Source organism: Chenopodium album, chromosome 5 (genome assembly GCF_948465745.1).
Source record: "Chenopodium album chromosome 5, dcCheAlbu1.1, whole genome shotgun sequence".
Lineage (NCBI taxonomy): Eukaryota > Viridiplantae > Streptophyta > Magnoliopsida > Caryophyllales > Amaranthaceae > Chenopodium > Chenopodium album.
The window spans coordinates 4960494-4977655 of NC_137838.1; the positions used below are offsets into that span (position 1 = coordinate 4960494).

The 17162-nt window shown below is 34.2% G+C and overlaps 4 protein-coding genes across 4 annotated transcripts; all 4 read right to left on the minus strand.

The window, feature by feature from the left end:
- Positions 1–2958: 2958 nt before the first annotated feature.
- LOC145631615 (protein BOBBER 1-like) lies at positions 2959–6593 on the minus strand. Its single transcript, XM_081683732.1, has 6 exons — positions 6027–6593; positions 4620–4792; positions 4482–4530; positions 3595–3761; positions 3351–3434; positions 2959–3235 (listed from the first exon to the last, which is right to left on the minus strand). The coding sequence occupies exons 1-6, from the start codon at positions 6403–6405 to the stop codon at positions 3197–3199; spliced, it is 891 nt and encodes a 296-aa protein (XP_081539858.1). The 5' UTR covers positions 6406–6593; the 3' UTR covers positions 2959–3196.
- A 979-nt stretch (positions 6594–7572) lies between these two features.
- Positions 7573–11610, minus strand: LOC145630158 (wax ester synthase/diacylglycerol acyltransferase 5-like). The gene is made up of 7 exons (XM_081682406.1): positions 11138–11610; positions 9023–9616; positions 8783–8849; positions 8564–8667; positions 8232–8453; positions 8001–8138; positions 7573–7761 (listed from the first exon to the last, which is right to left on the minus strand). The coding sequence occupies exons 1-7, from the start codon at positions 11363–11365 to the stop codon at positions 7594–7596; spliced, it is 1521 nt and encodes a 506-aa protein (XP_081538532.1). The 5' UTR covers positions 11366–11610; the 3' UTR covers positions 7573–7593.
- Positions 11611–12156: 546 nt separating this feature from the next.
- On the minus strand, positions 12157–14280 carry LOC145631353 (wax ester synthase/diacylglycerol acyltransferase 11-like). Its single transcript, XM_081683424.1, has 7 exons — positions 14074–14280; positions 13363–13950; positions 13184–13250; positions 12988–13091; positions 12662–12883; positions 12425–12562; positions 12157–12318 (listed from the first exon to the last, which is right to left on the minus strand). The coding sequence occupies exons 1-7, from the start codon at positions 14278–14280 to the stop codon at positions 12157–12159; spliced, it is 1488 nt and encodes a 495-aa protein (XP_081539550.1).
- An 855-nt stretch (positions 14281–15135) lies between these two features.
- On the minus strand, positions 15136–16536 carry LOC145630159 (F-box/kelch-repeat protein At3g23880-like). Its single transcript, XM_081682407.1, has one exon. The coding sequence runs from the start codon at positions 16463–16465 to the stop codon at positions 15263–15265; it is 1203 nt and encodes a 400-aa protein (XP_081538533.1). The 5' UTR covers positions 16466–16536; the 3' UTR covers positions 15136–15262.
- Positions 16537–17162: the final 626 nt, after the last annotated feature.

Here is a 17162-nt window from a genome sequence, read left to right on the forward strand (position 1 = left end):
ATGGGCTTAATTACCAAAATACACCATATACTTTTGACGACTAATGATTTTTAATTTTGTCAATCATTAGATCTAATTATAAACTGAAACCATCCTAAATATATATTCCCCTATCTCCGAAACTATCCACATTCCTTTTTCCCACCCCAAAACCATCCTAAATTTTCTTTTTTCATCATCAAAATCAATCATACAATTCTGATTATGGAGATTAGAGTGGTTTTGGAGGCTGGAAAAAGAAGAGGAGTGATTTTGGGATGGGCGGAGAGATCTAAAGTGATTTCGTAAATTTGAAATTTTTCATGGGTATATGGTGAACAAACAAAAAAAATCAGGGGTATGCGGTGAAAAATCCGTTATAAAAAAGAAATTTATCATATTTCTGGTTTAATTTTTTAACCTTCTATTTTCTTTATGTAGCTTATGGAGTTATGGTTTATCTCTCTTCTTCATTTCAAAATAAAATTCATAAAAAATAAATTTGCAAAATATATTTCGTATTTTAATTTTTGAAAACTAAATTTATACAAATTTTTGTATGTGGTTGGCCACATGGTGTGGCATGGGTTACTTGTATTCTGGTGTTGGGTGTTACTAGTTTTGGTCAGGGTGTTGTTACTGGTTTTAGCCAGAGTGTTACTTGTATTTTATGGTTAGTTGTATAGTCTTACCGGTTATGTTCAGGTGTTACTTGTTTGGTATGAGGTTACTTGTAGGGGTTACTCATAATACAAGTAACACCTACAAGTAACCTACACAAGTAACCCCAGAATACAAGTAACACCTACAAGACCCTACAAGTAACACATGGTGCGGCAGGGGTTACTTGTAGGGTCTTGTAGGGGTTACTTGTATTCTGGGGTTACTTGTATTATGGAGTTACTTGTAGGGTGTTACTGATTTTGGTCAGAGTGTTACTTGTAGGTGTTACTTGTATAGTGTATTATGAGGTTATTTGTATGGTCGTACAAATTTTGGTCAGGTGTTACTGGTTTGGTATGTGGGTCTGGTCAGGGATTAATTGTAGGGGTTACTCAGAATACAAGTAACACATACTAATAACTCATACAAGTAACCCCAAAATACAAGTAACACCTACAAGTAACCTTTGACAAAACCAGTAACATCATACAAGTAACCGTACCGCACCATGTGGCCTGCCACACTGAAAAAGCTCTGAAATTTTATTATTTCATCTTTCCGTTTCGGTATAAAATCAAAACCATTTTATTGATTTGTAATCAAATTGTTTGAATCAAATATTATTCCATGGCTTGTGACATCCAATTTTTTGAGTTTGTTGAAATTTTATGTTGTGTGATTTTAAAAACTAATTTATTAAAAAGATTTTAAAATATCATCACCCACGACTTTTAAATGAAATATTAAACCGTTTGTTTTCATCATATAAAATTATTTTAAATTTTCATAGTTTATAGATTTAAAAAAAAAAAAAAAAAAAGAGATTTATTTTAGAATTGAATTTAAACATCTCCCTTTTGCTACATGTCATATGTTTGCTCAATGACACTAGACGTTATGCCTTAGACTATGTTCTTGCTAGCATGCCTTAAAACGATGAACTAAGCACGACCCTTAGTGCCTACCTCCGCGGCTTAGTGTGTCCAGTGTTATTTCCCTACCACACCCTTATTAAAGGAATTACATATATTGAATTGGATGAGAACATAAGCATTTTATGGGAGTGTTTATTTGTATTGAACTCACAATTTCAATGTACAAATGATCCTTGATGCCTATTAATAGGCCGCCACCGTCCTACTTACATAGAATATCTAGAAAGTACCCACACCTCCTCAAGAAGTCTCATAGACATTTTAAGTATATTATGCATGCACAAGAAGTCTCATTAGCATTCTGTAATCACCTATGGTAGTTGGTAGATTACTTCTCCAGTATGCCTTGGGAGCGCTCTAGAAACTTCTGGAGAGAACTAAGCTAATTGTTACACCGTCAATGATTGTAGGTGCTTGTCTCATAAATCCATCAAGACCATCATCTCCATTAGGCTGAAATATTATGGTCTCCAAAATCCCAGCCTAGTTCGCATATATTTGAGCCAGGCCCCCAAATGTCCTATTATTATACTACTGCAACTTGGCTGATCGATCAATGACAATATTTACCAAATAGAGGAAGGTATTCATAGCAGCCCCCTGAGCAATTGAGCATCCCCTTCGGCCTTGGCAAACAAGTTGGGGTATTTGCACCCACATACAGTTGATGAACAGGCACAAAACAAGTGCAAGAGTCTTAATTTGATAAATGTTTGTTTATTTAATACTATTAATAGAGGTTCATTACAATACTAATATGTTCATTCACATATTTACAAATATAATTATTAAAAATTATAGACCTACTAATTCGTAATTTATTACATTTTCATTATCCTAATGGAAAGATGCACACGGATTTTATTACAATTCGTAATGCTAATTTCACTTTTTATTTTTATTTTTTTGAAACCCTAATTTCACTTTTTATTATTACTCATTATTACTTGTGAAACAAATATTAGCAAAAAATTGTAAAATTTAGTTGTATACTTGATAATTCCGAAGCCATGCTCGGTTTTTACAATTAATGGTATTTAAATTCAATAGAAGTCTTTAGAATTATGCAAGTCTAAAATCTATCATAACAATAAACAATTACAGAATAAATTTTGTAGGCAAATTTTTTTTTTTTTTTTGGTGTTTAGAGAGCCACAAGGGCGGGGGTGAGAATCGATTCCAAGATCTCTTGGAATCGGGAGGGAAGCTCTAACCACTTAAGCTATCCCTCACTCTCTTGTAGGCAAATTAATAAGTCATTGCCATATTGATGACATGATATAAGTTTGTAAATGAAAAGTTGTCATGATATTTCCAAATGTAGCAATTTGCGGCACAAATATGATTGCACAGCCACAAAACAAGCGCTGGAGTCACGCCAGGCAATTAAGCTTTGTTAGCAAACCAAAGATTGCTGGAATGTATCTATACCCAGTAATAACAGTTATCATGTGCTTAAATTCATATGAAGATTCTACCCTACATATCGAAACTAGTATAAACAAGTTCAGCATCAGACAAAAAAAACCTCTTTCAACTCCAGCTGCTGGTTCTCCAATTTCATGCCTACAGTAATCAACCCAAAAAACTGAATCATATTCCATCACCGCCATCACCATCTAGTTGAACTTCGCCTTTGAGAAGTCCATCTCTGGATGCTGCATGATTACACAAGAGAATTTTAGATATGAGATAATTAATATAATTTCATTTGTAAGAATGTATATTTCACTCCCGGAACAAATTACAGGGGTATCAAAACAACGTATTTACCTCAGCCATAAACTTCTTCAACAGCTCTTGCTTCTGCATGTCATCACTTGTTGGCAAGCCCATTTGTTTCTGCCTTTGGTCAAACTGCACAACCAAAACATGATTTTTTCATCAGCAAAAATACTGTGTAAAACGCAGATCTTCACAGAACATTCAAGCAATAGGAATCACATCAATTCCTAGATTACTATACACATGCCAAGATAAGTAGGCTACTATTTAAAAAAAAGTTATCTAGTCTTACCATCATTTTCTCCACAGTTGATCTTGTTTCAGGATCCAAGTCAGAGAGCTTGCTGCTTTCAGGTTCAACTTTCTGTGTATCAATTTCAGGCTCACCTTTAATCAGACATCTCCACCAATCCATTTGGTCGTGCTTTGTCAAGAGAATTGAGATAGACTTTTGATCCTCTGACGAAAAACCAGAGTAAGTGTCAGAAAGATAACAATCCAAGCATTGTGTTTTATGCTCACAATGTGTGCTAGGCTATGTGTGTGTACATAAATGTATTGTGGCATCGAGACCTAGAGCTTTAGACCAAAATGTAACTCTGGCCTAGTGGAGGTAAGTAAACCAAAATTCAAATTGGGGAGTACACCACTACTTCCCCACCAAGCATGAATGGCAATACAATTCATATATCCCAAAAAATGAGCCATGATCTTCCCCAACAAGTAACCTTTTAATCATAGCAACACACTTTATCACCATTAGCTAGACTTACCTCAATCATTAAACTACAAACCCTTTCTTTCCCCCTTCCTTAGACAAGCCCTATTTGGGAGGTTGAAACATTGAGCAAGGGGGTTGGGAAAAACAATAAATAGTAGGGCTCTCGTGAAAAAATTTACATGAAAGAGGTGAACAACAAACCTAAGCTCCAGGCTAGAAAATTCATGAATAACAGATACAGGCAAACAAAGAAATAGTTATAAATCATTTTAAACTTCAAAATGACTCTAATTTCTACTTTGCCAGCCATCAAAGCAATTATGATATGGGTAAATTATCTAGGGTGATTTTAGGAGTATAAAAATGTAGATAAAAGCTCACGTATTAAATTTTATGTAAGAAAAGGAAATCAATAGATAACAGCTTGAGATATACAGGTTCACAGGTATAGAACATACCCAAGCTCCAAAAACAGTCATCTGGCTTCACAGGCTTATAAAGATCACCCTGTAACAAAAAAATACTACAGGTCAGAAAAGAAGATTTAAATTGTTACAAGGAAAACAAGTGGCTCAATTTGATAAGAGAGAGCTTACATCAATAATAGGAGGCTGGCCCTTGAGACCAACTTTCAAGTGATTCTTCTTAATCTCGCAAGTGATGGACCTTGACTTTGTCCCAGGTGGAACGGGTACGCTTACAGTAACTTCTGGCAAGGACTGTACCCATGAGTAGTTCTCCAAATCTTGACCATTCCCTTTGTTCGGTTCTGCACCGAAGTAATCCAAAGAGTAAATAAGAACGGTTTATTTTAAAAAAAACCATATAAACTCCTTACAAAAACACAGCAATACTACACATGAAAAAACATAATTCTACCATCTTGGAAGTGGCCTTTCACAAAGAGCCATCGCAAATGAAAGGTAAAATAAAGAAAAAAAAAAAGAATCCGAAGGGTAATCCATGATTTAGTTATGAAATATGAGCCATTATCTGAAAGACTGAAACTACAATTTATGCAAAGGTTGGCAGCTAAATTTCTCTCTTGGATAGCTAACTAGCTACTAGGAATAGCACATCAACTAATCAATTATGATAACCAGCTCCCAACTAGAAATACGCTGCATATTTTCTTTTGGGTAGCTACATTTTTTTAATGCAGTAACTGAATTACTCCGTACTTCATAATCTTGGGATTTGATTTTGTTGTATTTAGCATTGGACCTTTTGCGTGGAAGCATAAGTGCATAACAGCAGTGCTACATAATAAATTAAAAATACCAAGCACAAGACCATGAAATAAGTTACCTAGTTTCAAAGCTGCTACTAATCAGTCCCTCCTAATTGTTATCCCCTTAAATTAGTTTGCCTAGGCAATTTCCCTCCTAATCATTCTAATAGCTCCTCTCAATCTAGAGGATTCAATCTAGTCCACCACCACCACCACCACCATTCCAATAGCTTCTTCGATTAAGAAATTAAGCAGAAGGTGCTCATAAATTAGCTTTAATTTCCCAGTATGTTTCTACACTAATTTGTTTAATTGAGTACAATTCTCAAAGGATGTTTTAGCAGTATTATCTTAACAGCTAGAGATTAATCAACAAGATTAATTAACATTAATCCACTAGAATCATGAATCAACAACAATCAATCATAAAAAAACAGATTAACCAACGCTCATTCATCAACAATAGCATAACTTAACACTCATTCATTCATCAACAATCACAAATTAATCAACCAAGATCCACAATCATATACTCAAGCACCAAACACATACTAACTAAACAGAATAATACTTAATCAACTACATTATAATCCTTCCTTAATCAATCAAAATTAGGGCAAATCACAATCACGTATTAAAATCAACAACAAATATTAATTAGGTCAGATTCTATTCATCAAAAAGTCAAAATGAAGAGTAAAATCACCCAACATTGCGCAATAAATCAATACAAAATTCAAAAACTCAAAGATGAAAGAGATAGATGATAAACCTATATACTTAGATTTCTCTGTCTTCTTCTCATCATCATCGTCGACATCCATAGAAGACGCATCCTTCTTCTCCGAAGCAGAAGACGACGCAACAGCAGCAGCAGCAGCAGCTGCTTCCTCCTCCTTCTTCTTCTTTTTCTCAGCTTCAACCTTAAGCTTCTCCCTCACATTCTTAACCAAACTAACAACCTCCTTCTCAGACGAATCATCGGAGAAGAAATCCGTCTCTTTCGCAACGAAATCAATGGCGGATTGAAGAAACCCTAGCGGATTCGAAGGATCGAGAATTGTAGAAAACGGCTTCGGAGTAGGCGGTGGTTGTTGTGGTTGTTCTTGAGGTTTGTGGTCTTCTTCGACGTAATCTGAGAGGATCGCCATTGTTGTCGGATTTTGAGGAGAGAGAAAGAGAAAAACAGGGGTTTTCTTGGAGGAAGATGAAATGAAAAGAAAAAGGGAAGAATCGAGATGAATCAGTAATAACGAGGGTTTTAGAGGGATATTTATATGGAGAGAGAAAGAGAGAGGTTGAAGGGGCGATGAAGTGTAAAGGGAAGGGATTTCTTGAAAAGTTTGAGAGAGTAGATGATTCCAGAAGGTCTGTTTATCTATCTGTCTTTGGCCTATCTGGCTCTTTGCATCTCTTGGATAGTCCTAGACTCCTAGAGTTGTCAATACGAATTACCAATACAATACGAATTTTTAGAATGTTCTGCGTAACAAAGGCTTTGTCTGGGTAGAATTTGTTATATACATTCGGGTATACCATACATCCATAAGCATTTTGTTCACATTTTTATGATTGGGTGTACAATACAACTCAATACGAATTTCTAGAGGTGTCAATACGAATTACTAGTACAACTCAAGATTAGTTGGGTGTACAATACATCCGAGAGTATATAACAATCTCTCCATTATATGTAACAACTATTTTTAGTAAATGTTGCACGTAATATGAAACAGATGTAGTAATATAAGAAGTTAAATCAAGCTAAATTATTGTGTCAATACAAGTCAAAATACGAATTTTAAGTCAAAATGACATTAATTTGAAAAAAATACAGTCTATAACAATTTCACAACCTTTATAAACTCTATAAGTCTAGCCTCTAGTAGCAAGTTTTTTCTTTCGTGCCATGTCTTGTAAACTCTGATTTATTTATGTTAATTCATCTTTTGTAAAAAAAAAAAAAAAATCACAAATTTTTTTTGACATTAAGGGCCTATTCTAATAGACTGAAATTAGTTGAACTGAATTGAGCTGAGCTAAGCTGAACTGAACTAAACTAAACTGAGCTGAGCTGAATTGAAATTAAATGTATGAAAACAGGCCATAACATTGTGATTAATTTGTTTATTGTATTTTATTACAAATCTTACTATCTACAAAATATTGGGTGAAGGTAATATTTTATCTCACTGGAATAAAATTTGAATTCATTTCATTTTAAGTGAAAGGAACATGCAACATTTCATTGTATATATATATATATACAATATACTTGTAGTTATATCAATGAGTATTGCTCCTAGGGGGAAAAAATGGGTAAAAATAGAACATGGAAACTAAATATTGATATTGAAGTTTTTTTCCTTCTGGACTGCTTGCTTTACAACTTCAAGTGATTCCGCAACATCATCACATAGTTGTTGTGGTTCAGGGATCACATTTTGATCAACTGCTAGAACCAAAGTCATTTTATCCATGTAACTCTGAAAATGGACGGTTAAAGCCTGCATCAGGTAAACTTAATTACATCAAATTGAGCACAACATAATTTGACCTATATATACATCACATATACGATCCTAATCTTACAAGATTCATCTTATTACTACTCGTACACAAGATTGCATATATATAGCACGTGGGATCCATATAATGTTTGACTATCGCGTGATTTATACATATAACTATTTTTAGCGTTACTAACATGAATGGATAATAAATCTTATTCAAGCTACATACATACTTGTGGGTGTCCATAAACACTAGGAGCAAGGAAAGTTATGGGATGACCATAGAAGCTTATTTCTTCATTTGGACCGACCACATTTGAGAAGGAAAATGTAGTATTGGATAGAACTCTGTATACTATAGCAGCAGCCACCTGTAAAACTATGTACTTAGTAAATATTGCTTCCACAAATAATTTAGGTATTTATATTATCAACTTGATTTTGAACAGGGTAGAGATGCATACCCTTAGGCCAAATATCTTGAGAACAATTTTACCGCTTATGAATGTGGCAATCGCTTCAAGAGATTGTTTCTTCTTGTCAATGGTGGCTTTAGCACTGCGTATGTAATCCAATGGATCTTCTCTTTGCGCGATGTGGAAGGGAACGAGGATGTAACCTATCGAGTTCCCCCATTGCCAGTTTCTTGAATTGGGATCATCTGTTTCCATTTGTTCTGCTAAATCCTATATACTTATGTTAATGATCATATATGCATGAAAATAAATAAAGTCTTTTCAATATGATTTTGAGCACAAATTAATGTAGAAAATAATTGCTATTGTTATACTCAAACCTCAAGCGTGGAAGTTGGTCTGATATTTACAAGGAGTGTTGATCTGAGACGAATATGCTTTGGCAAATTATTCTGTTGCACCTTTTCATTTCCCTTGGACTCACCTGAATGTATATATATGAAAATACGCATTAGCTATCCTTAGCAATACAAGTTTTTTTTTATAAAATCGTAACATTACAAAATCAAACGATCATGCAAGAAAGATAAAGGACTAACCATACTTCCTATTAAGGTAACGTGATAGGCCTGCTTCAGTTATACCCAAAACAACATCGTTTATTGTCTGGAAAAAAAAATCAATACCACCCCAAATTGTGTAATGAACGTAAGATTATCATACAAATATTAGTCACGCCAAATAAGTTTGAAAGCTAACAAGATACCAATCTCTAAGAACTTATGAAAGATGCATTACAACATCCTAATTTATTTTATTGTAATTGAAAGAAAACGTACCACATTCATGTCGTTCTTCAAAAACTTGATGTCATCAAAACTAAGAGTTCTATAAACAAACTTCTTAGGAGCCTTTCCGGTTCCAGAAGAGCCTTTTAAATGAGTCACGGTGTCCTTAAGAAACACCATTGTGGCAAAAAACATGCATAAATCTATGATAGTGTACCAAAGCATCTTGAAAGCAAGCAACAACCACATCAAGCAGCCCCATAAACAAAATGATGAACTATTCGTTGTATCATCCAACTTTTTCGTATCCTTTGTAGGAAGTGTAGGCAATGCATTAGGATCAGAGGTTTTTCGAGTACAAGCAAGTACAAGGGACATAAGAGAGATACCATCTCCTACGGAATGGTGTATTCTGAATACAGCAATCGAATTAGCATCCTTTGTTTTGATGCTTAGAATATGGATCTCCCATAATGGCTTGGTTAAGTCCATAGGAGTTTGAGCAAGGCTTGAAACATAGTCATCAACAAATTGATCGGGTGAGTCCATGTATGAATCTAAACTTGGAACAATAATGTGGTTGTCCACGTCCACCTTGGTTCGGGTCCATCCAACCGGTCTACTAGGTTTTTTGGGATCAAATACCTAATTGTCAAGCAAGATGGATTAGTTTAGCTCTTGAAGGCAATCGTTAATGTGAATTCAGATACTAGTTAACCAATAAACATATAAATTAGTTAAGACATAACTCCCAATATCTCCAATTGCCGTATTTTTTCTCACTATACTACGATGCTTAACTAGATAATAGATTGTTGACATATATTATGCATCAATTTGTAAATGCACTCGAGTGTACGTATCAGAATATACATTGCACTTGGAACATTAACCACCCTATCAGCCTTCGGGAATTTTGCTCTCTAGTACAATTCGCCAGGCCAACACACTACCTAATGTCAACTACTCATATATTCACAAACATCATGGTAAACCTATGTGCTTGATAGACAAGCAAACATATGTAATTATTGTAACAAGAGTTCTCTATTTTCGCCCTCACTTTCAAAGTATCTAGCGTTCTAATTTGGAATTTTGGACTGAACATCTAAGTGAGATTCTAAATCAATAGATTGGTTCTTCGTATCATTTTCTTACAAAATAAATAAAAATGCTTACTACGATGAAGCTAAATTACGGTGATTGTAAGCTTTATCTAACCCAAGCCGTCATCTTTTGGACTATATGGGTCACCTAGCCCAACAGATGTAGGGTCATGATCAGCCCATTCCAATTTAAATGGATATGTCATAAGTTAAAATCCCATTTCTATTGAGGGCAATAATGACATTTCATCAATTTGATTGTAAAAAGAAAGAACCAGCTTAGCTGATTCACTGGTGCTCCAAGTAAATAAATAAAAAAAGAGCTTACTTTGACTAACCCAAGGGTCACAATGTCACATAGTCTTTCCCGCAGCCCAACGCTTTGACTAGCATATTCCATATTTCCATTAATCTCCCTAATTAACAAATTGTTTGATATGGAGTACAATTCAAACTCTTCATGAAGTTTTAGTTTATGAGTTATGAGCTTATGACTAATATTCAAATACTCGTACCATTTTACCCATGACTTCCAATAACATGGCAATATGTAATTAGTCATTTTTCTGTTTACTATACTAAAAAAAATAAAAAATATTATGAGTACGTAATCCAAATTTCCTTTACTTAAAACCAATTTTAAAATTAAATACGTACTTTGTAGTAATTTGCAATTAAGCCTAAATAAAATAAACTCGACATAATCCAAACTAATTTAAAAGTTCCCGTATACTCATCCAAAATCTTCCAAATGGACCCGACTCACCCGACTCAAAAACCTACTCACTTGAATATGATCCTACCATAAAGGACCCAGTTCATAACTCCATACCCGAACCAATGATCCATTAGCCTGCTTAGCCACCTCTAGAGCATTCATATATCAATTATTGATCTAACTAATCATGCATTCTTGCAAGATATGATAAGCTAAAAAAAATAGTAAAAAGAAATTAAAGAATGTTGACCTCTTTATAGTGCTTAAAAAAAACAAGCAACGTGTAAGCACGAAAAACCAGTAATAAGATGAAGAACAAATAAAATTAAGCAATAATGTTACCAGTTTGCTAGAGAAACGAGGGTGCTTAACAATAGTTTGATAAATCCCTTGTTTAATAACTTCAACGTTGATCAACGTCTTACACCCAACCACCGCCACTATGCAGCAGTTCATCTGCGGCGCATGAAACAAACGGGTCGCTGGACTTAGTGGCTCCTCCACCTCGTCTTTCGCCGTCGTCGTCCTAGTTGTGTTGATGGGGTTTAGCCACTTATTAACACATGCCATCTCTTAATTTAGTTAGTTTTTTAGTTAGTTAGTAGCGTAGAAGATAGAGGGAAAATCATTCAATATTTCTTCTTTGCTTTTTATTGGGTTTTGATTGAAGGGTTTTTAGTTGGTAGAGGGGAGAGTTTTTTCTTTATGAATACAAGTTTTTTTTTTTTTTTTTTTGAAAAAGAATACAAGTTTTAATACAACAACTATACAAAAGTTGTACTTTTATTATTGATTTGGAGAGTTTTTTCTCTTTATGAATCCCACCTAATTTGGTCTTTTTTTTTTTTAAAAAAAAAAAAATACTTGGTCCTTTTTTTTTAAAAAAAAAAATACTTGGTCCATACTCTATGGTAAGATGTTGTTAAATTTGTCATAAAAATAAAAATGTGCACTTTTGTTATTTTTATTTGAATTATTGTTTGGAAGTCTATATGTTAAATTTTTATTTTCATTCTCAAACTTCTCACTACCTTATTGTTAATAATGTTTAGAAGTTTGGCTGTTAAGAAATCGAAACAATAATCTACCAAAAAATAAATAAAAATCTAGTACTCCGTAACTTATAATATTTTTCATTATCTCTCTTCTAACTTAATACGAAGTAGGAAATATAGTCATAAGCAAATTTAATCACCTTGAACTTTCAACTAACCATATTTGTCTGATAGCCAATATGCAAAATGAATATGGAATACATCATTATTTAATTTAATGTATATTACTCCCAATGAAAAATCAATGGGTATAGCTCTTCAATTCCATTAGGCTTGTGAGTTAGACTTGTAACTAGAACATGGATATTAAATCTTGAAAATCTTTTTCTTTTGAGCTGCTTTCTTTACAAGTTCAAGTGATTCCACAATATCATCACAAAGTAGTTGTGGTTCAGGGATCACATTTTGATCAACTGCAATAACCAAAGTCATCTTATCCATGTAACTCTGAAAATTGATTGTCAAAGCCTGCAACAAATAGACAAACTACATCAATTAAGCACAATATAACTTGATCCAAATACGTCGAATATATGTACTATAAGATCCCAATCGTAAAGGATAGTGAGCATACTTGTGGATGTCCATAAACACTAGGAGCAAGGAACGTCATGGGATGACCATAGAAGCTTATTTCTTCCATTGGACCGACCATGTTTGACAAGTATAAGGTAGTGTTGGATAGAACTCTGTATGTTATAGCAGCAGCAACCTGTAAAATTATGATGTAAATGATATGTTACTTTCATACAACTTGTAGTTTATAATATAATGTTATAAGCCTAGGTTACTATAAGTTGCATGATCATACCCCAAGGCCTAGAAACTTGAGAACATATTCAGCACATATATATGTGACAATTGCTTCAAGAGAATGTTTCTTTTTGCCAATGGTGGCTTTAGCACTGCGTATGTAGTCTAATGGGTCTTCTCTTAGCGCGATGTGGAAGGGAAGGAAGATGTGACCAATTGCGTTCCCCCATTCCCACTTTTTCGTATTGGGATCATTTGTTTCCATTTGTTCTGCTAAATCCTGTTGAGTACCCATGTCAATGATCTTAGACAATTTTAAAGCCTTTTTTGAAAAAGACTTTGGTTACAAATAGATGATAGAAATGAGTAATGTTATACTTAGACCTGAAGGTTGGAAGTTGGACTGATATTGATAGGGATTGATGATCTTATACGAATATGCTTAGGTAAACTATTCTTCTGCACCCTTTCATCTCCTTTGGACTCACCTGAATGTAAGAACATATTAATATACATCATAAATTCATTCAATTGAATAAATATGAACATTACTGATCATGTAAGAAAGTGGGAGACTGACTGTATTTCCTGTTAAGGTAGCGTGATAGGCCTGCCTGAGTTATCCCTAAAACCACATCATTAATCGTCTGAAAAATAATATCAACAGCCTCATTTAGATGTATAACAAACTTAAATTTAATCATACATCTATTAGTAATGTCAATTAAGTTTGAACAATTATGGAAAAAGAAAACGTACCACATTCATGATGTTCTTGACAAACTTGATGTCATCAAGGCTTAGAATCCTATAAACAAACTTTTTAGGAGACTTTTCTGTTCCAGAAGAGCCTTTTAGATGAGTCTTGGTGTCCTTAAGAAAAACTATTGTGGCCAAAAACATGCATACATCTATAAAAGTGTTCCACAACATGTTGAAAGCAAACAATAGCCACAAAAAGCAGTCCCATAAACTAAATGATCTTCTTGTGTTAATCAACTTCTTATTTTCGGTAGGGAGTGTAGGAAGTGCATTAGGATCAGAGGTTTTTCGAGTACATGAGAGTATGAGGGACATAATTGAGATACCATCTCCTATAAAATGGTGAGTTCGGAATACAGCAATCGAGTTAGCATCCTTAGTTTTGATGTTGAGGATGTGAATTTCCCATAGTGGCTTGGTTAAGTCCATAGGTTTTTGAGCAAGATTTGAAACATAGTCTTTAACAAATTCATTCGGTGAGTCCATATTTGAATAATCCAAATTTGGGACTATAGTGTGGTTGCTCATGTCCACTTTGGTTCTGATCCATCCAATTGGTCTCCCGGGGTCATTGGGATCAAATACCTAGATGTTTTTAAAAGACGGAAAATTTAGCATCATAGGTTATTGTTGAAACCAATTCAAAGACTTCTAATGATAAAGTCTTTGTTACAATTGAAAAAAAAGAACGGATGAAGTAATATTTACCAGTTTGCTTGAGAAACGAGGATGCTTAACAAGAGTTTGGTTAAGTCCTTCCTTAACAACATCAACATTGATCGCGGTCTTAAACCCAGCCACTGCTACTATACAGCAGTTCAGCCGTGGCACGTGGAACAAGCGTGTCGCCAGGCTTAGTGGCTCCTCCTTTGCCGTCCTGGTTGTGCTGATGGGATTCAGCCACTGATGTTTCATTTGACTTTAGTTAATAGTGTAGAGATATATGAGAACACTTTAAAAAGTACTTTGTTGTTTGTACAAAAACCAATTAACACAATTAACGCTTAATTATTACAAGTACATAGATTAAATTCATCAGGGGAAAAACAGAGTAGAAGATAATGCATACCCATGCAAAGGTGAAGGCTGCCATGTCAATTAGCTTTCTTTGATCAAAAGTATTAAATGGTATTTTCATTTCTCAAATACTTTGATTTTCAATTAGCGCACAATAATGTCTATTTTGTAATGAATAATGGACAAAAGTTGCACACTACAACTAATTTCATTACTTTGCCTCTTCTATTTACAGAGTAATTACTTAAATTAAGCATAAATTTCTAGTCACAATTCATGCACCTCGTTCTCTATTTGCATGACAAGTAAATTGCATTGTTGCCGGGGTTAGTTGTATAATTTGTGAGAAAATTAGGGTTCTATATATTAACCAAACCTACTCCTTTCGTTTCATACGATCATACTATGTAACTTTTCCGAAGTATGTATAGTATTGCGGAGCTCTGATTGTATATACGAGTAATAGACATGTTTATATGGAGTAAAAGTTAACATTATTAGTGACATACTCTGTACAATATTATTATACATACTTCATATTTGTTACAAACATTACTACAAATAACAATTGGCAATATGTCCACAGTCCATACAAATAATACAATCTTAATTAACCAAGTTCTTGTTTACAAATAAACCAGTTAACAAACCACTTAACATTAAGCACAGAAACTAAAGTTATGCTCTTTATTATCTGAAGTCATTATCTTCAATGTCAATTCAACATTCTCAGGTTCAACTCCAAATCTCCAATTGCTTTCGATATAGCCATGCTTTCCTGATACACAACAGCTATATCAGCTGCAGATTACAGGAAGCCAAAATTTCTAGCAGCAACAAAGATAAATGAGAAGCTGGTAGTACCTACCTGTCTTATTTTTTACTCTTTAGGCATTTCAGCAAAAGCCAAAGGGGAAATCAGACTCGGAGTATAACTTAAGACGCGAGTGCTGCCTTGTTCTCCAAACGTGACAAGCCGAGTATACTTCTTAGGCGAAGAGTTTAGATCAACCAGTCCTAGTTCCTGATCACCTAACTGAATGAAAAACTTACCAGCCAAAGTGAATCCAACCACATCACAACAAGAGCTTAGATTCATGTCCCTATAAAGTCCAATGTATTCAATCTGTCCCTTTTGCTTTAAAATCGATATGCTCACATCACCTGCACTTGTAAACCGGCCCATAGCCAAGGATCCTCCCATACAGCCTAGGAAGCGAAAGCCACTTAAGTACGAGTCACCAGGAATCAGACCGCGGATTTCATCAAACCTTTCATGGACTAGATCAAAACCCAAAATGCATTGTTTCTCACCACGCCCTCGCTCATACATGATCCAATATAAAGTCTCATTGGCCAAAACTCCAGCTAAACTAGGCCTCCCATGTAGGGAATACCCATGTAGCCTCTCATCATGAATTTGCTCCCATTTTCGACTTCTTAATGAGAAAACATGAGCTATGATAACTCTGCTCTCTTCGGCCTCACTTATTCTAACAACCTTATAATCATCACTCGAATGTACATACCCAAACCCCCAAGTGAAATTTCGAAAACCTTCCAATAAAGGGTACAAAAATTTAGTCCATTGGTGTATAACAGGATTCCAAATGATCAAATAACCCAACATAGAGTACAAGCACACTAACCCATTGCATGATCCTACAAGAATAATCTCATATTTCGACGACAAACCATCAAAATCAATGCTTAACTTAAACAAACCCTTTTCACAGTTAGTATCCAATAATTCACCCTTATCATCGTCATCATCAAAAGAATATAAAAAATAATTACTTCCAGAACAAATAAGAACACAATTTACAGGGGAAAATGAATGTTTAAATGAAGATAACTTGAAATAAGCATTACCAAAAAATGAAGAGGAAATAGAAGAATACCATTGTTTAGAAATGGACTTATATTGAAGTATAGATTTGATAGGCAACCTTGTAACAATATCATGTACTATAAGATCATGAGGGAGGTCCATTTTTTGGAGAAATGCAACATCATTTATTTCATTAATATAATTTTCTAAATTTTGCTGCATTTCTATTGGCTCATCCCTCATTACTTCCATTGGCAGCTACATGAACATGCTCCACTATTTTGTCTCACTTTTAACTCAAAGATTCACTTTCTCTCTCCGTTATCTTGTGCAACTTGTCCACTAGATTGATTAAATATTTTATCCTAGTTCAAATTCAGGATTTTTGTTATGTGCTTGAAATTTTAAATTAGAATTCAGAAAAAGTTCCATAAGATTTGCTCTGGATACAATGAACAAGTTTTTTGTGTGTTGACATGAATTGATGTTACCTAATAAAATAAGTAAATTTCATACATGATTTCTTAAATTTATTTTGTACAAACTAAAAAAAAAAGACTATTCCTTTTAAGTTAAAAACTTGGATTAGCAGTAAATGTTTTATCTTTACTACTTTTATTTTAGATACTACGTATAAAAAACTATTTGAATATACTTAATTATATAGTCATGTGCAAAGTTGACAATTGAATCAACATAAACCCATACCTCAACAATGTGTGATCTTGGTAATCTATAACATGAATCAAACTTGATATCAATCGACAATTGATTTAACCCATCAATACTCTATAATTCAAGCCTAAACTTGCACGCCTGCATTCGACTTGATATTAGCTAACAACTAATTTGACCCAAATAAACTATGATTGAAACATAAACCGATTAGAACACGAAACCAATTATAATCGATGTAAACTGTTCTTGACCCATTCTATGGTGACACATA

Bases quoted from the DNA above. Each gene is read 5' to 3' on its own strand.
- LOC145630158 (XM_081682406.1), bottom strand. From the start codon at position 11,365: ATGGCATGTGTTAATAAGTGGCTAAACCCCATCAACACAACTAGGACG. The intron at 8,850-9,022 runs GTACGTTTTCTT...TTTTTTTTCCAG, and splicing joins TGAAGAACGACATGAATGTG to ACAATAAACGATGTTGTTTT. The intron at 8,454-8,563 runs GTTTGAGTATAA...ATAAGTATATAG, and splicing joins GACCAACTTCCACGCTTGAG to GATTTAGCAGAACAAATGGA.
- LOC145631353 (XM_081683424.1), bottom strand. From the start codon at position 14,280: ATGAAACATCAGTGGCTGAATCCCATCAGCACAACCAGGACGGCAAAG. The intron at 13,251-13,362 runs GTACGTTTTCTT...ATTATTTTTCAG, and splicing joins TCAAGAACATCATGAATGTG to ACGATTAATGATGTGGTTTT. The intron at 12,563-12,661 runs GTATGATCATGC...ATAATTTTACAG, and splicing joins TCAAGTTTCTAGGCCTTGGG to GTTGCTGCTGCTATAACATA.
- LOC145631615 (XM_081683732.1), bottom strand. From the start codon at position 6,405: ATGGCGATCCTCTCAGATTACGTCGAAGAAGACCACAAACCTCAAGAA. The intron at 4,531-4,619 runs GTAAGCTCTCTC...TTTTTGTTACAG, and splicing joins GCCAGCCTCCTATTATTGAT to GGTGATCTTTATAAGCCTGT. The intron at 3,435-3,594 runs GTAAGACTAGAT...TTGGTTGTGCAG, and splicing joins CAACTGTGGAGAAAATGATG to TTTGACCAAAGGCAGAAACA.
- LOC145630159 (XM_081682407.1), bottom strand. From the start codon at position 16,465: ATGGAAGTAATGAGGGATGAGCCAATAGAAATGCAGCAAAATTTAGAA.